This window comes from Gadus morhua, chromosome 1 (genome assembly GCF_902167405.1).
Source record: "Gadus morhua chromosome 1, gadMor3.0, whole genome shotgun sequence".
Lineage (NCBI taxonomy): Eukaryota > Metazoa > Chordata > Actinopteri > Gadiformes > Gadidae > Gadus > Gadus morhua.
In genome coordinates, this window is record NC_044048.1 from 11,512,163 (window position 1) to 11,536,549 (window position 24,387).

Here is a 24,387-nt window from a genome sequence, read left to right on the forward strand (position 1 = left end):
GCCTTCACAGACCACCTCATCAGTGGCACCTTGCTGCAGGTCAATAGGTTTTGAGAGTACTACAATTCCTTCCCTGAACTTGCATTGAGTTCCGCTTTAAAGGCATATTCAATGCTGAATGGAAGCAAGCTTTGGACGGAGCTGAGTCATCTACGGGAAGAAGGAATTCAAGTCCTGTTGTCGTGCTGTGGACCTTTTTCATGTTATTTATGGACATTAACTTGTCAGAGGTATTTTCCGAGACTGTCACGCTACTTAAAATATGATCATCACACCCATGTCCACTGCAAAGGCTGAGAGGTGTTTTTAAACTCTGAAGAGAATTAAAACCTTCCTCCTGAACACCATGACCCAGGACAGGCTGAATGCTTTAGCTATCCTATCCAGGGAGGAAAAGCTTGTGCCTGAGAAGACAGACTTTAATTAGCAAGTCATTGACTAATTTGCAAGTCAGAAAGATAGGAGGGCTACATTTCTTAACAAGTAGTGGACACTGGTCTAAAACTCTTCATTTAAATTAAAATCACATCTACCAGATTAAAAATGTTCAGGGGGAGGACCCCCAGTCCCTGACCACACCCCACCCACAAATTGAATCACCAGCCGCCACCCCATTTACATAGATAGAGCTATGAAGAGATAACGTAACTCTGAAATGTCAATATTCTTTGTCAATGTTTTTGTAGAGAGAATGTATTTCATAAAAACTCCAATCAACAATATATTCAAGCAATAAACTGATCATTTATTTCCGTTAGCCATAGGCCTGTATCAATTAGAAAACGTTCCAAGTTGTAGGCCTACAAATCAAAAGCAAACAGAAACACAGTTATAATAGTCGAACATTTTTCCCAGTTATTGAGAGAGGCTACATATTTCGAAATTGTTTCCAGGTCATCTCTTTTAACTCTTTAGCCCACAACTTCTGCTTTCGACACCATTTTCATCTTCAACGGTCAGGGGCCAGGACTGCAAACAGCCCGACCTGTGTGGGCATTTTAAGATGAACATCCCAATTTTCTTACTTATTTTATTGGGTGAGTGGCAAGATCATTTCCCAGATTGAATTGCCTATTAATTTAACTGAAAAAGCATTTATCAGACCTTATGCATTAACTTTCAGGTGTACATCTTTCCAAAGAGCAACAGACGACTGAGAGGTTTGGAGAAATATTGCTCAGATTGGACTTCCCTATGTACTTCGACAGCTTCGACAAGTCTTGCTGTAGGATGTTTCAGGCTGGATGTTTCATAGCGATGGACAACAGAGGTTATGTGTGTAACCTACTCCGGGGACGGGCCACCCTAACAGAGAGAAGCGGCTCGGTGGAGTTCAGAATAACCAACGCGCAGCTCATAGACGGAGGCCATTACAGGTGTTATGTTGAGGGAAGCCACAACGTCTTCAAAGACTTTGTCGTCGAGGTCTCTGGTATGACAATGCCTCAATTCATGAACACTGCGAATGATTTCAGCTTCAGCTTTGACTTAATTGTTTATTATAGGCGATGACCTTCTCTACTACACCATTCAATTAATAAACCCTTTCACTGTGTTAATGTCAGCAGTTATTGAAAAGAAGGACGTCCAACAGAAACACGCGTAATTGAATACATAACACAACATAACGTTATGTTTCCAGAACCTTCCGAGCTTCGTCCACACTCGCTAGTGTCGACCCTCCAACCCTCGTCGACGATAACGACCCCTCCGACCCCTGCTACCGGGTCCAGTCCGCCCCAGTACCGTAAGAGAAGTCCTATGTAAGCATACTAAGAATTACCGGCTGCTCATGATGTGTATTCCTCTTTAACTCTGTGCTCGCAGAATGTAGAATATTATACTGTATAATGTAGAATATTATACAGTCTACATTCTGCGTTTATTCTATCCCGTTAGTGCTCCCTGGACGCTATACGTGCTGTTGGCTACGAGTTTGTCAATCACCACCATCGCTCTCATTGGATGTGTGACTGCCGTCGTTTGCTGCCTACGCAAGAAGTCGAAAAGTAAGCAATGCAACATATCTGAGGTGCAAAAGGGTATTTTAAACAATAGATCATGAGAGATATTGGTGAGTCTATTATGTATATATATATATAGTTAAATTAGTTAAATTTTTCAATTTGAAGTCTGTTATCTATCTGTTATCTAAATATAATTTTCTCTGTCCTCAGACCAAGTTGTTGAAAGCCAGCCTGACTCATCCAAACACATGACCCCTGTAAGTGCTAAGCATGGATTTACTATCTGACTCACTGTCACTGTGCTTTGTTGTTTTGTTCCTGCTTTGTGTGACTAATAACTAACAGCCTTTTGTAAAATTGGTCCATTATTGAGGGATACCGCTTCAGCCATTCAGATCCGTCTAGATTGCAATGTAAACAATAGCGTCCCGTAAGTGTACAACCTCTAAAATATTTCTTATTTTGCCTCTGACAGATTCAGATTGTTGATATAAGTGTATCACAACATTATGGAAAGGATCACAAACTTTTTATTTCCCTTTTGCTTGAGCCTTTCAGTTATTATTATGTCTAACCAAGTCTCACTCACTGAGAAATCTTTCAGTAATCTTGCACTCGATAGAGTGCAAGATTTTTTTGAGTGAAAGCGGAAAGCTTTATTTCTCTGTAGGGATCTCTGCCGTAATTGTCCGACACTTTTAATAACAATCTGATCCTGTGGGTGGCAAAAAATAAAAAACTTTTTAGAGGACGTACACTGACGGCTGCAACAGCCCCTAAGAAAAAAGGGTGCAAAGGCTGATTCACTCTTGCTCAGTACTGAACCAATTTCTAAAACTATTTTTTACATTGGTCTCTTAGACCTAAAATGATGGGAAGTAGGATCCAGGTTGAAAAATCTTGAAGATGAAGCTTTGTTATAGTCAGAGCTGCCACTGTTTTGTTTTGCTTCTACCCGTAGGAAGCGAGCTCCATAGTCTACACAACAGTGGACTTCAAACACCAACAGCTAACACCCATACAGCTCTATGAAAACCTGGAGATGAGAGCCCTTACCACCAAACAGAGCAAAGATCTCTGCAGATCTCCCGAGACAGTGGAGTACTGCACATTGGCTCCTAGACGATAAATGTAGCGGCAAAGCAACATTCCTTTAGTAAGGTTCAAAGATTAATTGTAATGGGCTCTTTCACTCATCCGTTTTTGGTGATCTGTTCTAAAGAACCGCATTGATATGTGATTCATGTGAATTGGTTTGGTATTAATGTACAGAAAACCATATGATAGGAAGTGTTCAAGATAAAAGGATTGATATCTGTTTCTTCGTCTTCATCTCAAGTAGAAACCTGTTGACCTTTGAGGGCGCTTTTTCTACAACAGCTGTGAGGTTAGCGTGTGATAACTCTGTGTGTGCTTTTATCAGCTCCTTTTATAAAACAACCTCATAGGGAATCAGTGTTCCTCTTTTCTTAGCCATTCCCTATCTTTTTCTTGAAAGGATTCTCTTTGTTCCATCCATGAATGGATGTGGGGTATCTCTTCCAAAGAGTTGGAAGATGAAGAGTCGTGGGGGTACAGTCTCATGCCTGTGATATTTTGGTGCAAAGAGGACGACGCGAACACCGTTTTGATAAATAATTAAAGCCACACCTCAACACACATCACCAGTAAAGACAAAAGCTATTTTCTTCATTTGCAATGCTCTGGGATTTTATTTGAAATGAGCTATACATCATATGACTTCTACATCACTAATGATGTAGAAGTGGATATGTTCAGCAATAGCTTACTTAAAGGGGCTAGACTGATTAGACAGATGGAGCCAGACCGACGTATTTGCTCTGGCTGTCGAAGACGACGTAGAACTCCCTGATGAAGACATCTCCAAGGATCCACAGCTGTTGGTTGCCTCCACCAAAGCCGGTGCGGCAACCATAAGAAGACTGAAGAAACAAGAGGAAATGTCAATTCAACAAATGTTCACAAGGAATGATCAGACCTCTTCTTGATAGTTCACACTGTGTTTGTGTGTGTGCTTGTGTTTTGTATGCAATCAAATATTGTGGGCATGTGTGCACGCAAGGGCGTAAGCAAGGGCATAAGCACTCATGCTTTCATTTCTATTTTTCTATTTGGCCCCCCTAATGCTATCTGCTCCATGCAGTCTCATCTTGGTGGCCTGTCCACAAATGTTAAATCTGCTGCCCGTAATCTGTGGGTGATTTTTTACCCTAATCTCCCTTTTAATGGCCAAACAACGAGTGTTGTTCATTCGTGTTTTTTCCAATTGGGGAACATCGCTAAAATCGGGTCCTTCGTATCTTGTACAGACTTTGAAAAGGTTATCCATGCTTTTATTTACTCACGTTTAAATTATTGTAACTCCCTATACTCACTGGGCAGAGTCAGAAAGCCCCATCCCACCTCCAGCTGGTACAAAATGTTGCTGCTAGGCTTTTAACTAATTCTAGGAGACGAGACCATATTACTGCCGTCCTTGCCAATCTCCACTGCTAGCCAGTAGTTTTGAGAGCTGATTTTATGATTTTACGGATAACTTTTAAGGCTCTGCATGGTCTGGCTCCAAGTTATATTTCAGACCTCTTTGTCCCCTATGAGCCTAAGTATAGCCTGAGATCCTCGGGTAGGGGTAGGTTGTTCCCAAATCACGCCTTGTAACCAAAGGTGACCGGGCTTTTGCTGTACGGGCCCCTCAGGTGTGGGGCTCCCTGCCTGAGATTCTCAGACAAGCTGAATCAGTATAATCTTTTAAGTCTCTTTTCAAAAACTCATCTTTATGCAAAACCTTTCTTATAGTAGTTTTATTATTGAACACATTGCTCTCTTCCTTTTTCTCTACTTTATGGGGTTTTTGTTAGTACTTTTGTACTCTTTTACAATGTTTTTTGTGTGTCATTTCTTTTAAATATGTTTTATTCTGTTCTGTGAAGCACTTTGTAATCCTGTTTCAAAAAGTGCCATACAAATAAAGGTTATTATTATTATCTCCTAAGGATTTGTTGGCACAACAGACCTGAGACACGTAGGCAGAGGCAGGAACGGTGAAGGCATGGCCACTGAGAGTGAAGACGACCTCGGGCATGCTGCCAATGTTTTGGCAGTTCACTGTGGCCTGTGGGGGAAAACATCCAAAAGAAAACATCTCAGTGCTGGGACAGCTATATAGTTGAGGTGAAGGCAAACAAACAGTGTATAACGTCCTACTAATCCGACAACATTTTCCAAATGACTTCCTATCCCACTCAACCAAAAGTGGGGGATCTAACCCAACCCAAAGAAACAAAAAGGACGATGTCCTGCGACTCACATCTCCGTACTGGTCGGTGCTCGCTCCCACCCAGGAGTTCATGTTGCTGATGTCACTGGAGGGCCCAACGATCAGGGAGGTACCAGTGTCAATGATGGCCTGGCAACCACCGTTGCACGCCACTGGGTTACCGTTGACGGTGACACTGTGGACAGCACAACAGAGGTTTGGAAAGGTTCTTGCAGTTCAACCACGACACATTTCTTCTCCTAAGGCGTGGGATTCAGCTGTATTTATTTCAGGCCGTTACCTGTCCATCTTGATCTGCCAGTAGGTAGCAGAGGTCAGGGGGATCCAAGTGATTTGCCCGGACATTAAACTCTCATCGACTCCGCCGAAGACCACCACGCTGCCTTCGTTACCGCCTCTAAAGACAAGAGCGGAGACACAGCGTCATGCATCAAATACGCATGGACAAGAGAAACAAGTCTCGGCCACTGGAGCACCTTCACTATACCTGCTCAGATAGACAGAGAACATTTGCTGGGACACCAGATTCTGCTGCACCATCATGTCGAAGACGGGCACGACGTTGTCGGAGGCAATGGACTGGAAGGCCAATCCAAGGATGCCGTCGGCAACCATGCTGGCCATGAAGGGAGCCTCGGTTTGGCTGATTCCAAACACCTGGTTGGCCACAGTGATTCCACCAACCTGTGTGCAGGAAAAGACAATGGAGGACCAGTATCTGTTTGTCTCCAGTAGCACTGGAGATGTTATGTAAGATGAACCGTGTCTCATGTACCTCAACTGTGTCAACGGCAAGATGGCCAGTCATGCTGCCGGTTCCGTACTGGATGGAAATAGCCTCAGTACCCCACTTGAAGGTGCTGGACTGCTGTGGGATGAATTTCCTATGGTTGTCTGTAAAACATTGTGCATTTTTAGCGTTGCTTTTCATGAGAACCCGGTTGAATGTTACTACCGGCAAATTCATTTTCTGTTAAGTAAAATTTATAAATAATCTTTTTCGTAACAATTTTTCAGAAAAACTAAATTAATAAACAGCAGTTGTCTTGGAACTCACTGCAGGCCTGGCTGCTGCAGTAGACAGAGGGCACCCACAGGTTGGAGGAACCAGTGTCGAAGATGACCGAGAAGGACTGAGGAGGGGTGCCGATGGAGATAACGCCATAGTAGGACAACTAGTGGGACAAACAAAGACCCCAAGGTCACCAATGTTACTTCTAAGTGACTAGTAGTTCCAAATCTTAAGAACATACAGTGAGACCCGAACTCCCGATATAAGTTCGGGGCTCTTTCTGATCAGAACTTACATCAGCATCGTTGGTCATGGACTCAGTTCCGTACTGGATGAACTTGGCAGTGGGGTTGTATGGGTGCGCTCTCCTGAATTCCTCCCACAGACCCTGCTCCTGCAGACTCTCCCTGGCAGTCTTTCCCTTGATCAGGGGAATCCTAAGTGCATTACACACACACACACACACACAGACACACACACACACACACACACACACACACACACACACACACACACACACACACACACACACACACACACACACACACACACACACACACACACACACACACACACCGTCAGAACCGTCACAATAGCTCGGCCAAACAGTGTCACTTGCATGTTCATCTTATTCAAGGATGTTGGTTCGAAATCTCAATTCTGTTGGCCCACTTTCCTGAGATATAGGGCAGAACTAGTCTGATATCCATAAAGTTTCAGATTTTGTTTCTGCATAGAACAAGCATGAACTGAAGTAACTTGAAATATGTGAAAGAATAACCCTTTAAAATGTTCTCATTCTAATATGTCTCTTGGGAAAATATTAAATCAATGAACATAAGCAACATATTAAGAAATGTAGACAGAGGTTAAAAAAATAACCAAGTTATACTCACTTATGAAGGCATTCAGCAAACGCCACAAGCACGGACAACAGAACAAGCCACTTCATCTTGATCACTCTGAATGGTCGACCCACAGTTCAGTGGTTGGTTGAGACTCCAGATTTTATACACTGCAGATCAAGATGGTTTCCTTGTAATGCCCTTGCAGTTGCCTCGGTATCGCTGCACTTTTGATAAGAGATTTATGATAAAAGATAACTAAGGACCACTTATCTGAGCGCATATACTGAGGCAGGCAACAATGTGTGATTGTTCCAAACAACATATATATATATATATATATATATATATATATATATATATATATATATATATATATATATATATATATATATATATATATATATATATAATATTTCATTTAAATAAATAAATGTTCCTCTGTAAATATTCAAAGAAACAGAGTTTTGGATTTAGAACTGAAATACTGCTTGCTCCATATGTGTTAACAAGGCAAATAGCTGAACATTTTATGTATAAAAAGATTACAGAGGTCTGACCTTCTGAAGTGTGATTAAAAAAGTAATCTTCATGGTAGGGGCTACTAAATTAAACATAAGATTAGCTTTATTAGGCTCTTAATCTGTTGACGATTTAAAAAGTTTGGAAAGTTTTGTTTAATGTTGATATCAAATGTTTCCATGCAGAAATTAGCCAGCCTGTTAAGGCCTTGGCCATACCCAGCAGATGCTCTGCCCTGTCTCCCTCTCTTGAGCGAGGTGTTCCCTCATTTTTCCGGCCTCTACACCTGTTCGACTTCCACACCTGCCATCCAACTCCCGTCATCATCTCTGTCCTAATTAAACCCTGGTTCTTCACCCACTCATCGTCAACCCCGTATCTGCCAGCCATCCAACCAGTGTCTCATCTAACTGCTTACCTGTCAGTAGTGTTGCTTGCCTGTCATCCATCTTTGCCAGTCCAACTCTTGATATCCCAGATTGGAACTCAGCTAGAATTTCTCTCATTCCACCTCACCCAGGCTGTTCCGGGAGCTCCACCTAGCAGCCTGCCCCTGCAGCCTCTCTGGCTCTACCTGCTCCTCTCCCCGGGGAGCAACACACCCCTGCACCAGAGCCCCATGCAGGTGATTTAGGTACATGTAGGGCTTTCTTAATTCAGTGCTCTCTAGTCTTTGACCAGCAGCCATTAAATTATTCTCCTGACCAGTCCAGAATAGCGTACGTTACAGGACTCCTTAAGGGTAAAGCCTTAGTGTGGGCTATTTTGGATAGTCAGTCGTATGTAAACTCCTCCTAAGATAGTTTAGGGTCAACATTTTCTTTCTTCTTCGTCTGGTACAATTGAGTGGCACATTACTCTGTTGAGTTTAGGTCAATGGCGGCAGGCTCCAGGTGGAATAATGAGTCACTCAGGGGGACTTTTCTGAGTGGGCTTAATGACTCGATCAAGGATAAGTTGGCCGTTGGAGACGACCCGGAGAGCTAAGACACCACCACCACTCGCTAGAGAGAGCACAAAGCCTTCCCCAACTCTTTGGCCCAGTCCTTGCACTCCTTCTCCCATGCTCCCAAAAGAGGAACCCATGTAGCTTGGCCCATCTCTCACAAGCAGAACGCCTTCGCAGAGTGTCTACTGGAGCATCTATTGCGGCCAGGCCGGTTACTTTCCTGCCTCCTGCCCCTGCGGCCATAAGAGGAGGCTCAGCCGTTATAGTGGGGATTTTGGTGGGCCGGTTTTTAGTAAATGGCCTGCGCCCTGTCATTCTCCGTACCGTCCCAATGACTGCACCGTTGAGTTGTTCCCCGGAGCTCCTTTGCCCTCCAGCCATTTATATAATCTGTCCCGTCCAGAGAGGGAGAGCATGGAGTCATCCGCTGGGTCTCCGTTGCCGCAGGCATTATAAGGCCGTCTCCCTCCCCTGTTCGTGCATGTTTTTTCTTTGTGACTAAGAAGGATCATACCCCAAGCCCTTTTTTAGGGTGCACTCACACTAGGCCATCTGGCCGTGGCCGTGGCCGTTTTCACACCTAACTGTGCTCAAATCTGCCAGTGTGAGTGTGGCCAGGCCGGCCAGGCCGGGCCAATTTGGCCACTTGGGAGAGGTGTGCTGCTACGGCACGGGCCGCTACGGTACAGATGCTAATGAGCCGACACGCGCACACGCACGGCTACGCAATCTGAGCTGGATGACGTATAGTTCATGCGACGACCACAGACATAATAAAGGCGACGAGCCTTCTTTCCCATTAAACGGTAAACATATTTCCAAATAAGCAACAGACTCAGCAAAGTGCGAACTGTGTTCTTTGTGTTGTTGTCCATTGTTGTTAGAACTCTGACTGGCGGCAGACTTTATTATGGTCCATGCAGCGGACGCTTGGTGATGACGTGTTACTTACGACGTGATGACGTATGTACAAGAGCCTACCGTGGCCAGGCCACAGTTGCGACGGCCAACGGCCACGGCCAGATGGCCTAGTGTCAGTGCACCCTTATTGACTACCGTGGCCTAGATAACATCACTTTTTAGCAACGTGGCCTAGAGAAGGGCAACTTCCTCAACCGTTCAGTTTTTGTTTACATCGATGACATTCCAATTTTTTCCCGCAACATGGAGGAACACATCATCCACGTGAGACAGGTTCTCCAGAAACTCTTGGATAACAAACTGTAGGTCGAGGCAGAGAAATGTGAGTTCCATTCGAGTTCTGTGTCATTCCTGAGATAAAACAATGAGAGTGGGCCGGTGAAGACTGATCCAGGGCAGGTGCAGGCCGTGGCAGAGTGGTCTACACCTAAGATGGTTCAGCAGCTCTTTCTTGGCTACTCCAACTTCTACCTTTGTTTCATCAGGGACTACAGCAGAGTCGCAGCACCCCTTACCAAGCTCACCTCTCCTGCAACTCTGTTCTCCTGGAGAGCTAAGTTGGTGGGTCGCATACAGGCGCCCATTTACGGGAGGTTACTGTTAGGGCTCGCCCTCTTGGGTAAAGCGTTCCCTCATTTTTCGGGACTCTACACCTGTTCGACTTGCACACCTGCCATCCAACTCCGGTCAACATCTCTGCCGTGCTTAAACCCCGTTTCTTCTCTCACTCATCGTCGGATCGTTTTTTCAACCACAGTGGATCACCAACCCCGTACAAGCCTGCCATCCACCCAGTGTCTCATCTGTCTACCTGCAAGTAACGTTGCCTGCCTGTCATCCATCGTTCCCTGTCCACCTCCTCTTTATTCCCTACTGCTCTAATCCTCCCTACAATAGACCTCTGGTTTAATTCCACCTCTGTTCCACCTCGGTTTGAGGTGTACATGGTACAAACATAGGGAAAATCCTTTAGATGACAAAAGGATGTCAACCAACATTTTTATTTATTTTTAATTTAACCTTTCAAGTTGAGTTCCCCTTAAAGTATTAATTGAAATTTAGGATTTCTTTGAGTTATGCTGGGTCAGAAGAAATCCCAACAATGAGTTTGTGAAGGGGAAGGGAAGGGCAGGCATGTCAGACCAACATTGACCAACTTATTGCTTCACTATTCAAGATAACATGTAATGAAATGCCGTCCCAATCTTGCACACCAAAACACACACACAATCAAAATACATAGAAATAACAAGCTGGATTCGGGAAAGAGTTGACTGCGGTGATGTTTTCATATTACGGTCAAACATTTATTTTGATAAATTATTCGACATTAGGCATGAAAACAGAAACACAATAATCGAACATTTACCTAAAGACAAGGCTTTCGCTACAAATTAAGAAGTTTGTTGTGGATTAACTACAGCACTATTTAGCAAGTACATATTGTCATTGACCAGTTCCTCAGTCTTTGAGGAGATTCTTGAAAAGTCCATGCAAAGAGGATGACTACCCTTTATAATCATCTTTGAGCACCATTTTGAAAAGTAACTAAAATCCAACCTCAACACCCAGCACCAGTAAAGACAAAAGCTATTTTCTTAATTTGCAATTTTGATTTTATTTGAAATAATCATCTCTACGTCATCATGATGTAGAAGTGCACATTTTCAGCAATATATTACATACAGGGGCTAGATCGATTAGACAGCCTGGGCCAGACCGATGTTTTGGTTCTGGCTGTCGAAGATGACGTAGAACTGCCGGATGAAGACATCTCCTAGGATCCACAGCTGGTCGTTTCCTCCACCAAAACCGGTGTTGCAACCGTAAGAAGACTGAAGAAACGAGAGGAAATGTAAATTCAAGAAATGTTCACAAGGACTAATAAGACCCCTTCCTGATAGTTCAAACTGTGTTTGTGTGTGTGTGTATGTGTGCGCGCAAGGGCATAAACACTCATAAAGACTGACCTGAGACACGTAGGCAGAGGCAGGAACGGTGAAGGAATGACCACTGAGAGTGAAGACGACTTCGGGCATGCTGCCAATGTTCTGGCAGTTCACTGTGGCCTGTGGGGAAAAACATCCAACAGAAAACATCTCAGCAATGGGAATCCTGATCATTTAAAGCTATATAGTTGAGTTGAAGGCATATCGACAACATTTACCAAATGACTTCCGCTCCCACTCAACCAAGAGTGGGGGATCAAACGTGAACCCTCCGATCAAACCCAACCCTAAGAAACAAAATGGACAAAATCCTGCGACTCACATCTCCGTACTGGTCGGTGCTCGCTCCCACCCAGGAGTTCATGTTGCTGATGTCACTGGAGGGCCCAACGATCAGGGAGGTACCAGTGTCAATGATGGCCTGGCAACCACCGTTGCACGCCACTGGGTTACCGTTGATGGTGACACTGTGGACAACACAACATAGGTTTGGAAAGGTTCTTGCAGTTCAACCACAACACATTCTTTATATTTAAGACGTGGGGTTCAGCTGTACTTATTTACGGCCATTACCTATCCATCTTGATCTGCCAGTAGGTAGCAGAGGTCAGGGGGATCCAAGTGATTTGCCCGGTATAGTAATTCTCCTCGATTCCACCGAAGACCACCACGCTGCCTTCCTGACTGTGGCTAAAGCCCAGAGAGGAGACATGCAGCATTATGCATCAAATACGCATGGAAGAGAGAACCCAGTCGCGGACACTGGAGATCCTTCACTATACCTGCTCAGGTAGACAGAGAACAGGGGCTGGGACACCAGATTCTGCTGCACCATCATGTCAAAGACGGGCACAACATTGTCGGAGGCAATGGACTGGAAGGCCAATCCGAGGATGCCGTCGGCAACCATGTGGGCCATGAAGGGAGCCTCGGTTTTGCTGATTCCAAACACCTGGTTGGCCACAGTGATTCCACCAACCTGTGTGCAGGAAAAGACAATGGAGGACCAGTATCTATTTGTCTCCAATACAGTGGAGATGTAATGTAAGATGAACCATGTCTTGGTTAAGATACCGTGATTTTATCACGGTAGTTGTTCAGTTAAGACCGGAAACAACAGTCATCGTGACTCCATATTCCGTATATATGGTGTCAAGGTATCAAGGTATCAGGTACCTCAACTGTGTCAACAGCAAGATGGCCGGTCATGCTGCCGGTTCCGTACTGGATGGAAATAGTCTCAGTGCCCCACCTGAAGGTGCTGGACTGCTGTGGGTTGTATTTCCTATGATTGTCTGTAAAACATTATGCATTTTTAGCGTTGCTTTTCATGACAACCCGATTTTTGTTCGTTAGAATTTGCCCCCAAATAAATTATTAAAAACGAGTGCATGAAAACAAAATGAATAAACAGCAGTTGTTGTGGAACTCACTGCAGGCCTGGCTGCTGCAGTAGACAGAGGGCACCCACAGGTTGGAGGAACCAGTGTCGAAGATGACGGAGAAGGACTGAGGAGGGGTGCCGATCGAGATCACGCCATAGTAGGACAACTAGTTGGACAAACAAAGACCCCAAGGTCATCAATGTTACTTCTAAGTGACTAGTAGTTACTCCAAAATAACATACAGTGTGTCCCGATAGAAACTATCAGATGGGGGATCTTTCCGATCAGAACTTACATCAGCATCGTTGGTCATGGACTCACTTCCGTCCTGGATGAACTTGGAAGTGGGGTTGTATGGGTGCGCTCTCCTGAATTCCTCCCACAGACCCTGCTCCTGCAGACTCTGCCTGGCAGTCTTTCCCTTGATCAGGGGAATCCTACGTGCATTACACACACACAGTCAGAACCGTCACAATAGCTCGGTAGCTCTGATATCTGTAAAGTTTCCGAATAGAACATGAGCATGAACTGAAGTCCCTTGAAATATGTTGAAGAATAACCCTGTAAAACTTTCTTATTCTAAAACGTCTATTTTGGGAAACTATTTATTCAAGGACCATAAGAAACATATTGGGAAATGTAGATAGAAGTTAAAAATAAACAAGTTATACTCACTTATGCAGGCATTCAGCAAACGCCACCAGCACGGACAACAGAACAAGCCACTTCATCTTGATCACTCTGAATGGTCGACCCACAGTACAGTGGTTGGTTGAAACTCCATCTTTTATACAATGCAGATAAAGATGATTTCCTTGTAATGCCCTTCCAGTTGCCTCGATATCTCTGCACTCACACAAGAGATTTTGATAAAAGATAAGTAACAACTACTTATCTGAGAGCAAATACTGAGGTAGGCAGCAATGTGTGATTGTTCAGTAAAATATATACATTATAAATTTCGCATTTGAGTAAATAAGTCTATAAATATTAAAACAAACAGAGGTTTTAATTTATAACTGCACTACTGCTTGATCCATATGTGTTAATTTGGCAAATAGCTGAACCTTTTAACAAGTATAAATTATTACATTTGAACTTAAATTTAAAATGAGGACTGACCTTCATAATCTGATGTGTGATTGCAAATAATCTTCATAGTAGGGCCTACTAAAGTCAATCTTAAATGAGATAAGCTTTTTTCTATCTGGAAAGTTTGGAAAGTTTTGTTTAATGTTGATATCAAATATTTCCATGCAGAAAATGACCCAGCCTGTTAACAGCCTTGGCCATACCCAGCAGATGCTCTGCCCTGCTTCCCTCTCTCGGGCAAGGCGTTGCCTAGTTTTTTTCCGCCTCAACACCTGTTTCGACTTCCACACCTGCATCCATCTCCCATCATCATCTCTTTCCTACTTAAACCCCGATTCTTCACTTTTTTTTTTGTTTCAATCACAGTGATCATCAACCCTGTAACTGTCTGCCTTCCACCCAGTATCTCATCTACCTGCCTACCTGCCAGTATGCGTTGCTTGCCTTTCATCCATCCTTGCCAGTCAACCTCCTGTTTATTCCATACTGCTCTCATCCTCAACCCAGGGCTTGGTTCGTTCCACCAAGCCCTCTACAACCAAGGTCCCCAAGTGGAGCGACATGAGGTTCGGAACCATTTCGGCTCAGATATTCCAGATTGGATCTCAGCTGCAATTTCTCTCATCCCAACTTGCCCAGGCTGTTCCAGAAGCTCCACCTAGCCAGCCTGTCCTGCAGTCTCTCCGGCTCTACCTGCTCCTCTCCCAAGAAGGGCCACACATCCCTGCACCGGAGCACCATGCAGGTGATTTAGGTACATGTAGGGCTATCTTAAATCAGTCTTCTCTACTCTTTAACCAGCAGCCACTAACTTATTCTCCTGACCAGCTCAGGATAGCGTACGTTATGGGACTCCTTAAGGGTAAAGCTTTAGAGTGGGCTATTTGGGTAGCCAGTTGTATGTAAACTCTTCCTATGATATTTTTGGCTCAACATTTTCTATCTCTTCGTCAGGGATCCCGTGTTTTGGAACATTACTCTGTGGAGTTTAGGACAATAGCAGCAGACTCCAGGTGGAATGATGAGTCTTTCAGGGGGGCTTTTCTGAGTAGGCATAATGGCTCGATCAAGGACAAGTTGGTCGTTAGATACGACTCGAAATGCTTAGACACCACCACCACTCGCTAGAGCGAGTGCCAAGCCTTCTCCAATTATTCCCATTTTCCCAAGAGAGGATCCCATGCACCATGGCCGGGCCTGTCTCTCACAAGCGCCTCCGCAGAGGGTCAGCCGGAGCTTCTACTGCGCCCAGGTTGGTCACTTTCTTGCCTATACCAAGCCTGACGCTCTCTCCTGCCAGTTTGCCTTGGTTCCCGTCTGTGAAACTATTCTCCCGTCGTCTTGTGTGGTAGCCACAGTTATTTGGGAGATTGTTTCGGGGAGCCCAACTCACTGAACCTGACCCAGACAATGGTCCTACCAAGCATTTATTTGTGCCTGAGTCATCTCTTTGTCCCAGGTCTTCAAGTGGGTGCACACCTCCGGATTTGCCTGCCATCCTGGAATCAGCCATACACTCTCTCTGCTGAAGCTGCACTTCTGGTGTTCCACAATGGAGTCTGACAACCGGGCCTTCGTTGCCGCCTGCACTTTGTGTGCTTGCAGGAAATCCTACCATCAGCTGCCTGCTTGTCTGCTTGGCCCCCTGCCAATCCCCGTCGCCCCTGGTTCCATATCGCCCTCAAATCTATTACGGGTCTTCCTTTTTCTCAGTGGAACACGGTGATACTGACCATAGTTGACCGTTGTTCTAAAGCAGTTAATTGTGTGGCTCTCCCTAAACTCCCCACTGCTTTTGAAATGGCAGACCTCTCTGTAAATCATGTGCTGCATCTCCATGGAATACCCTCCGACATCGTTTCTGACCGTGGACCCCAATTCATCTCATAAGTTTTGATGCTTTCTGTCAAGCTCTGGGAGCCTCTGTGAGTTTGTCTTCTGGTTATCATCCACAGACTAATAGGCAGACGGATCAGGCCAACCTGGAGCTTGTAGCAGCACTCGGTTGCGTCTCTGCTAGAAAAACTTCTCGCTAGAGAACCCATTGCCTTGGATTGAGTTCACACAACTCCCTATCAAGTACAGCTACTGGCGTGTCACAATTTGAGTGTGTTATGGGTTACCAGCCGCCTCTCTGCCCAGCTCAGGATGTTGACATTGCCGTCCCATCGGTTCAGTCTCATCTCCGTCGGGTTTGCAAGATTTGCAGGAATGTTCGTTCAGCCTTGCTCCGCTCAGCTGACCGAACCCGCCGCATCGCTGACTGCCACGGGTCCCAGCCTCCCAACTACCTCCCGGGGCAGAGGGTTTGGCATTCCTCAACGGACCTACTCCTCAAGTCAGTTTCAAAGAAACCCATCTTCCGTTATGTGGGCCCTTTTTTGAACACCCTACAGTGTTCAGACTCAGTGGAAGTTGCCTTCCCATAGGAAGGTTCATCCCACCTTCCATGTTTCTCAGTTAAAGCTTGTGATTTGGTTTAAGGGAACATATTATGAAAAAACACTTTTCTTGGGATTTGGGGTGTTAGTTTTGTGTTTCTGGTGCTCCCACACACATACACATTTTTAAAAAAGTCTGTGCATAATTTTTTAAGTGAGATATACATTTCTGAAAGTACCCCGCCTACAGTTACCAATCGAGCGAGTCAGTACGGCGCCCCCTCCTACGTAGGAAGGGGGGGTAATTTGTCCTGCTTGCCATGTGACTGCCCTGGCAGGGAGTCCGGTGGAGCTGCCGGACTGCCGCCGAAGCTCTGGCGGCAGTCCGGCAGCTCCGGCGGGGCAGCTCCAGCTGGGGGAGCTTGGCGACAGTCCGGCAGCTCAGCTCCCGGAGTACAATTCCTTTCTCCTCCATGTCGCAGTTCAATATGGATTTCAGAGGGTCAAGGCCAAAGTTCCTTTCCCCAAATTCTTCTCAATCATGGCCGAGATAACCCCCACTACGAGTCTTGTTGTTGTTGTTGTGGAAGTACCAGAAACGTCACACGCAGTCTTTATGATTCATAATATCGTCCGAGATGCACATAGCTTTTGGCCGTGATATTAGATATAATATTATATAAATACCTATTCATTATGTAATATTAAATTATATAGATATAGAGCTCCAGGAGTCTGCAAACGCCAACAATCACTTCTCCTCCATGCTGCTTCACTCTGACATCTCATTTGCATTAAAGCTACAGACACCAGAAACCGCTCATTCTGAAGGGACTGAAACAGAGGGGAAAAGCGGTAGGCGAGATTATTTTTCCTAAAAGCTATTTCCAGCAAACAGCTTCAAAAACATGTTTTCTGGAACTCATATAGTATTTAACTTGTTGGGAAAACACCATAATCTGTCTCCTTTAAATGTATGTTAGGTCAGATGAAATCCCAGCAATGAGTTTGTGAAGGGGAAGGGAAGGGCAGGCACGTCAGACCAACATAGACCAATTAATTATTTCTCCATTCATGATAACTTGTATTGAAATCCCGTCCCAATCTTACATACCAAAACAAACTCACATTCAAGATACATAGAAATGACAAGCCGGCTTCTGTAAAGAGATGACCACAGTGATGCTGTTTTCATAGTACATTAAAACATATATTTTGATGAAATTGAATTATTCTACATTAGCCATTAAAAAATAAGCAAATTTCTCCTAGAGACTTTGGGTTACTGTAGGTCTATCTACAACTCTTTTCACTGTTCCTTATGGTTTGAGGATATTCTTCAAAAGTCCATTCAAAGAGGATGACTTCCCTTTATAATCGTCTTTGAGCCCCTTTTGAAAGTAACTAAAGCCCAACTCAACACCCAACAGCAGTAATGACAAAAGCGATTTTCTTCATCTGCAATGCTCTGTGATTTTATTTGAAATAATCATCTCTACATTACTAATGATGTAGAAGTGCACATTTTCAGCAATAAAATACATCCAGGGGCTAGATCGATTAGACAGACTGGGCCAGACCGATGTTTTTGTTCTGGCTGTCGAAGATGACGTAGAACTGCCTGATGAAGACATCTCCAAGGATCCAGAGCTGGTCGTTTCCTCCACCAAAGCCAGTGTTGCAACCATAAGAAGACTGAAGAAACAAGAGGAAATGTCAATTCAACAAATGTTCACAAGGAAGGACTGATAAAACCTCTTGATAGTTCACACTGTGTTCGTGTGTGTGCGAAGGTGTGCCGTCTGCTCGTGCATTTGTGTGCAATCAAGCATTGTGTGTATGTGTGCGTGCAAGGGCATAAACAGTCATGCTTTCTTCTCCTAAGGGTTTGTTTGCACGACAGACCTGAGACACGTAGGCAGAGGCAGGAACGGTGAAGGAATGGCCACTGAGAGTGAAGACGACCTCGGGCATGCTGCCAATGTTCTGGCAGTTCACTGTGGCCTGTGGGGGAACACATCCAACAGAAACATCTCAGCGATGGGAATCCTGATCATTTAAAGCTATATAGTTGAGGTGACAACATTTGTCAAATGACTTCCGCTCCCACTCAACCTGGAGTGGGGGATCAAACGTGAACCCTCCAAACAACCCAACCCAAAGAAACAAAGAGGACCAAGTCCTGCAACTCACATCTCCGTACTGGTCGGTGCTCGCTCCCACCCAGGAGTTCATGTTGCTGATGTCACTGGAGGGCCCAACGATCAGGGAGGTACCAGTGTCAATGATGGCCTGGCAACCACCGTTGCACGCCACTGGGTTACCGTTGATGGTGACACTGTGGACAACACAACAGAGGTTTGGAAAGGTTCTTGCAGTTCAACCACGACACATTTCTTCTCCTAAGGCGTGGGATTCAGCTGTACTTATTTCAGGCTGTTACCTGTCCATCTTGATCTGCCAGTAGGTAGCAGAGGTCAGGGGGATCCAAGCGATTTGCCCGGTGTAGTAACTCGCCTCGATTCCACCGAAGACAACCACGCTGCCTTCCTGACTGTGGCTAAAGCACAGAGAGGAGACATGCAGCATCATGCATCAAATACGAATAGACAAGAGAAACAAGTCGCGTACACTGGAGCACCTTCGCTGTACCTGCTGAGGTAGACAGAGAACAGGGGCTGGGACACCAGATTCTGCTGCACCATCATGTCGAAGACGGGCACAACATTGTCGGAGGCAATGGACTGGAAGGCCAATCCGAGGATGCCGTCGGCAACCATGTGGGCCATGAAGGGAGCCTCGGATTTGCTGATTCCAAACACCTGGTTGGCCACAGTGATTCCACCAACCTGTTCGTAGAAAAAGACAGTGGAGGACCATTATCTATTTGTCTCCAGTACCAGTGGAGATGTAATGTAAGATGAACCGTGTCTCGGTTAAGATACCGTGATTTTATCGTTAAGTTGTGCAGTTAAGAACTGGTCATAGCGACTCCATATTTAGTATATATGGTATCATGGTATTAAGGTATCGGGTACCTCAACTGTGTCAACGGCAAGACGGCCGGTCATGCTGCCAGTTCCGTACTGGATGGAAATAGTCTCAGTGCCCCACTTGAAGGTGCTGGACTGCTGTGGGTTGTATTTCCTATGGTTGTCTGTAAAACATTGTGCATTTTTAGCGTATTTTTTTATGAGACCTCGATTGAACGTTACTACCGTTAAATCCTTTTTGTTAGTCAGGCATTGTCACCAAATAAATAAATAAAAAATAGTGCATGAAAACAAAATGATAAACAGCAGTTGTCTTGGAACTCACTGCAGGCCTGGCTGCTGCAGTAGACAGAGGGCACCCACAGGTTGGAGGAACCAGTGTCGAAGATGACCGAGAAGGACTGAGGAGGGGTGCCGATCGAGATCACGCCATAGTAGGACAACTAGTTGGACAAACAAAGACCCCAAGGTCATCAATGTTACTTCTAAGTGACTAGTAGTTCTCCAAATCTTAAGAACATTCAGTGAGACCCGAACTCCCGATATAAGATGGGGGCTCTTTCTGATTAGAACTTACATCAGCATCGTTGGTCATGGACTCACTTCCGTCCTGGATGAACTTGGAAGTGGGGTTGTATGGGTGCACTTTCCTGAATTCCTCCCACAGACCCTGCTCCTTCAGACTCTGCCTGGCAGTCTTTCCCTTGATCAGGGGAATCCTACGTGCATTACACACACACACACACCATCATCTTTACAACAGCTCGGCCAAACAGTGTCACTTACATGTTCAGCTGGTTTGACGTTGGTTTGAAATCTCAATGCATGCATTATTGTGTGTCCGCTTTCCTGAGATATAGGGCAGACCTGATTTTATCTGAAACTATTTATTCAAGGAACATAAGCATTGTATTAGAAAATGTAGACAGAGGTTAAAAAATAACCAAGTTATACTCACTTATGAAGGCATTCAGCAAACGCCACCAGCACGGACAACAGAACAAGCCACTTCATCTTGAATACTCGGAATGGTCGACTCACAGTTTAGGTGTTGTTTGAGACTCCAGCTTTTATACACTACAGATCAAGACTGTAATGCCCTCTGGTTGCCTCGATATCTCTGCACTTTTGATAAGAGATTTAAAATAAAAGATAACTAACGACCGCTTATCTGAGAGCAAATACCGAGGTAGGCCACAATGTTTTTTGTGCTCTTCATATGTTTGGAACATTTGGAAAGTTTTGTTGAATGTTGATCATATATTTCCATGTAGGAATAACCAATCCATTATGAAGCTTATTTGATAACCCCAGATAACGTTTGATGTGTACATGGCTTGTGATTAAAAACATAGTTGATATTGTATGGAGCAATGTAGTTTGTGTTTATTGCACACAGGCAAAACATGCAACATATGAGCTCATAATAATAAGGAAAAATAAAAATAAAATCCTATGGATGACAAAAGTATGTCAACCAAAGAAGTATGTTTCGTGATGAATTATATATTTATTAATTTATAATTTTACCTTTCAAGTTGTTTAAGTTGTACATTGTATATATACATTGTATAAACTTAAAGTATGCATTTAATTTGATTGAGGATTTCTTTGAGATATGTTGAGTTATGTTGGTCAATTTAAATCCCAACAATGAGTTTGTGAAGGGGAAGGGAAGGGCATGGCACGTCAGACCAACATAGACCAATTTATTATTTCCCCATTCAAGATAACATCTATTGAAATCCCGTCCCAATCTTACATACCAAAACAAACACACTCACACACATTCAAGATACATAGAAATGAAAAGCCGCCTTATGGAAAGAGTTGACTTCGGTTATAGTTTCATTGTTTTTAATTATTTTTGTTAAATGATTCTACATTAGGCATGAAAAAGAAACACAGAAATCTGAGAATTCACACAAAGCCAGACTTTTGCTACAATTAAGAAGTTTGTTGTGGGTTAACTGCGGCACTATTTAGCAGCTATATAAAGGTCATTGACCTAAAGGTGCGTTAAATTAACCCTGACCCCCCTCCCCTCCCAAATTGTTATATAGTGCATAGTAAACACAGATATAGAGTGAGGTCAAAGTGACAGGATGTTTTTTTTTGCTCCATCGTTGGGTTAGGGTTAGGGTTAGTGTTTCTCCTGGAAACTTTGGGTTACTGTAGGTCCATTTTGCAAACTCTTCTCACTGTTCCTCACGGTCTGAGGAGATTCTTCAAAAGTCCATGTTCTTGAAGTCGTAAGTACACCTGTACCTGGTGTCTGTGTAGCTCGTGCAGACCAGGTGGGGGAGACAGGGGCAGGTGTGGTGCTGCCTTTTTCCTACGTAGGGCACCTGGAAATGTAAATGTAAATTATGTGTGAGCAGCAACCACACACACACTCAATGACGTGCACTCCCGCAAACTCTCTCTCTCACACACACACACACACACACACACACACACACAACACACACACACTCACTCACTCACTCACTCACTCACTCACTCACTCACTCACCTCACTCACTCACTCACTCACTCACTCACTCACTCACTCACTCACTCACTCACTCACTCACTCACTCACTACACTCACACACACACACACACACACACACACACACACACACACACACACACACACACACACACACACACACACACATTCATGCCTACACACAAGCACACACACTGATAAACACTCATCTCCCATCAACTAAAAAGCAGGTGTGGTGATGCAGTTGGCTCACAAAGATTAGGGCTTAAGAATCCGGCATTATGACTTATTGCTTCGTTGCTGTCTCTCTCCAGAGTAGCAGTGTGATGCATGGTCCTGGGTGGCCCTGATTCATTGTACTGATCAATAACATCTGCGGTTATAAGCAGCTTACGCAAAGCCTCTGTCAAGTTGCAAGTGTTGTATGCTATCTTGGCTTGCTGTCATCAAAGTGATAAGGCGGGTGATGTGTGCATGAGTCAGGAGTGTTGTTCATGGCATGTGTATTTGAGTTTCTGGGCATGGGTAGTGTGTGCATGTGTGTATGTGAGTGAAGCGAGCACTGATTAAAATGTGCGAGACAGGTGGTTCGATATAATGCAGAAGAGAAAATACTTTCCAACCTTGTGGCTAAATGGGTGGCATTCCTCCCCTTCGTCTCCTCTGGGCACGCACATCCTCAAACCCCTCAACCACAGACTAACAGCACAGCACATCCTGAAGCCACACTGCACATCTCTCTCACACGCCTACAGGGGAAGAAGGTACCAGAGAGAGAGAGAGAGAGGAGAGAGAGAGAGAGAGAGAGAGAGAGGAGAGAGAGAGAGAGAGAGAGAGAGAGAGAGAGAGAGAGAGAGAGAGAGAGAGAGAGAGAGAGAGAGAGAGAGAGAGAGAGAGAGGAGAGAGAGAGAGAGAGAGAGAGAGAGAGATAGAGAGAGAGAGAGAGAGAGCCTTGCATTAATACTGTGGAAAATGCCAAACTTTATAACAGGCATAGAAATGTCAGAGTAAGAAAGAGGGTGAGTTAAAACCTTTGATGCTGTATTCAATCAGTTGTTTATTTTTTAAATTCACTCATATGCTCTTTAAGGTTTGTAGAATAAACGCAGTTTCATCTATCACCTGTCATCTGCTAATCCATTTAGAAATGAATTCCAATTGGCTAACTAGTTTTTCCTTCCGTTAGACAAGTGTATTTGGAGAAAGAAAAATAGGATGCAGTTCTCCATGAGTCGATTGGATAATGAAATCATACAAACTATGACTCTATGGCTATGAGTGGTTGCACAATGCCAGTCACTGAAAACAAATGGGTGGATCCAAGCACTGATGACAGCATTAGGCAGTCATATGGCCATCCTGTCTACAAAGTAGGTTGGCAATTGCAATTTATTTTTTCATATACGTACAAACATGTATCACATTATAATTTTTCAACGTAACAAAATTCCAAGTTTCAATTAAATAACACACAAACCAATCTAAATCAATAAAACGTACGGTAATAGAGTACCGATGAGAACTATAGACTCACCCCAGTGATGACCGCTCCTCTGGAGCAGCAGACACACACCAGGAGGACGCAGAGCAGGACCGCCACCCTGGAGCCCATGGCAGCAGCAGCAGTGCAACACAAGCCCCTTAACCACACACTGTGAGCACGCTGCCAGCTACAGTACCAACTGCTGTCCCTTCCACTGAGCAGCCTCTGACTCTGACTGTATCCCTGGCTGTTTGGTCAACGTTCATCCCCAGGTTACTGTAGGATGGAGAGGGGGCGAGCGGCACTTTCTCATTCTCTTTTTATCCGCCCCGACCCCACCACCCACCCTTCTCCTCCCTGCCCTACCCCTCCTCTCGCTTGTCTCCTCCAGACCGTTGTCCTCTTATTCATCTCGATGACAGGGCTGATGGAGGCCGGCACCGCCTGCTGCCTCTGCTCTGGTGGACTCTCAGCCTCTTACATCCCACCCAAACGACCTCCGGCTGAGGTTCATGGATCATGAATAGTCCTGATTCGATTTCAAATGTGACTCTGTACAATTCTTCATGAACTTGGACTATCTGCATTTAAGTTAATTGAATATAAATACATTTTTACTCTACTTTCAACAGAGTTATGTATTGCTTTTTCAGAAGCGCAGACACTTGGCTTATGCTACAATCAATAGGATCGATTACACTATAATCAGATTACTATCAACTAATAGGTTAGAGCCAGTAATGACCAGAACACTCAAGTCTTCATACTGCTTCTCTAACCAATTGGGATAAATTATGACCAAATGTTTCTATTTGTCTGCATTTTATTGTGAGGTATCCGGCCTGGTGGAACACTGCTCCCTGGTATAAATATTCCTAAAAGGTAAATCTAGCTGTCCTAACTTCCACTTCAGTGGGAAAATAAATCCAAGAAACAAAATGACTTTATATGCACTGATTTTTTTTTTTTCCCTGCTATTAACACACACCATTCGTTTCACATTGGTGAATAAATTCCTGTGTGTGTGTGTGTGTGTGTGTGTGTGTGTGTGTTTGTATGATCTGCAGGTGTTTGTGTGTGTGTGTGTGTGTGTGTG

General features: G+C 44.4%; 5 protein-coding genes across 5 annotated transcripts; 1 reads left to right on the forward strand and 4 right to left on the reverse strand.

Annotated features, from left to right (window-relative positions):
* Nucleotides 1-906: 906 nt before the first annotated feature.
* On the forward strand, nt 907-3,153 carry LOC115561704 (uncharacterized). The gene is made up of 6 exons (XM_030381944.1): nt 907-1,037; nt 1,124-1,432; nt 1,643-1,763; nt 1,900-2,009; nt 2,178-2,224; nt 2,929-3,153. The coding sequence occupies exons 1-6, from the start codon at nt 1,004-1,006 to the stop codon at nt 3,094-3,096; spliced, it is 789 nt and encodes a 262-aa protein (XP_030237804.1). The 5' UTR covers nt 907-1,003; the 3' UTR covers nt 3,097-3,153.
* A 497-nt stretch (nt 3,154-3,650) lies between these two features.
* LOC115561547 (pepsin A) lies at nt 3,651-7,271 on the reverse strand. Its single transcript, XM_030381721.1, has 9 exons — nt 7,174-7,271; nt 6,573-6,714; nt 6,323-6,440; nt 6,041-6,159; nt 5,753-5,949; nt 5,546-5,662; nt 5,296-5,440; nt 5,002-5,100; nt 3,651-3,910 (listed from the first exon to the last, which is right to left on the reverse strand). The coding sequence occupies exons 1-9, from the start codon at nt 7,227-7,229 to the stop codon at nt 3,776-3,778; spliced, it is 1,128 nt and encodes a 375-aa protein (XP_030237581.1). The 5' UTR covers nt 7,230-7,271; the 3' UTR covers nt 3,651-3,775.
* Nucleotides 7,272-11,092: 3,821 nt separating this feature from the next.
* Nucleotides 11,093-13,693, reverse strand: LOC115561787 (pepsin A-like). The gene is made up of 9 exons (XM_030337034.1): nt 13,524-13,693; nt 13,144-13,285; nt 12,897-13,014; nt 12,640-12,758; nt 12,246-12,442; nt 12,037-12,153; nt 11,786-11,930; nt 11,485-11,583; nt 11,093-11,349 (listed from the first exon to the last, which is right to left on the reverse strand). Exons 1-9 carry the CDS (start codon nt 13,577-13,579, stop codon nt 11,215-11,217), a joined length of 1,128 nt encoding a protein of 375 aa, XP_030192894.1. The 5' UTR covers nt 13,580-13,693; the 3' UTR covers nt 11,093-11,214.
* A 4,081-nt stretch (nt 13,694-17,774) lies between these two features.
* Nucleotides 17,775-20,394, reverse strand: LOC115561631 (pepsin A). Its single transcript, XM_030381821.1, has 9 exons — nt 20,273-20,394; nt 19,892-20,033; nt 19,640-19,757; nt 19,360-19,478; nt 18,974-19,170; nt 18,765-18,881; nt 18,515-18,659; nt 18,227-18,325; nt 17,775-18,016 (listed from the first exon to the last, which is right to left on the reverse strand). Exons 1-9 carry the CDS (start codon nt 20,326-20,328, stop codon nt 17,882-17,884), a joined length of 1,128 nt encoding a protein of 375 aa, XP_030237681.1. The 5' UTR covers nt 20,329-20,394; the 3' UTR covers nt 17,775-17,881.
* Nucleotides 20,395-21,003: 609 nt separating this feature from the next.
* On the reverse strand, nt 21,004-24,354 carry prok1 (prokineticin 1). The gene is made up of 3 exons (XM_030368277.1): nt 23,343-24,354; nt 22,432-22,557; nt 21,004-21,662 (listed from the first exon to the last, which is right to left on the reverse strand). Exons 1-3 carry the CDS (start codon nt 23,418-23,420, stop codon nt 21,543-21,545), a joined length of 324 nt encoding a protein of 107 aa, XP_030224137.1. The 5' UTR covers nt 23,421-24,354; the 3' UTR covers nt 21,004-21,542.
* Nucleotides 24,355-24,387: the final 33 nt, after the last annotated feature.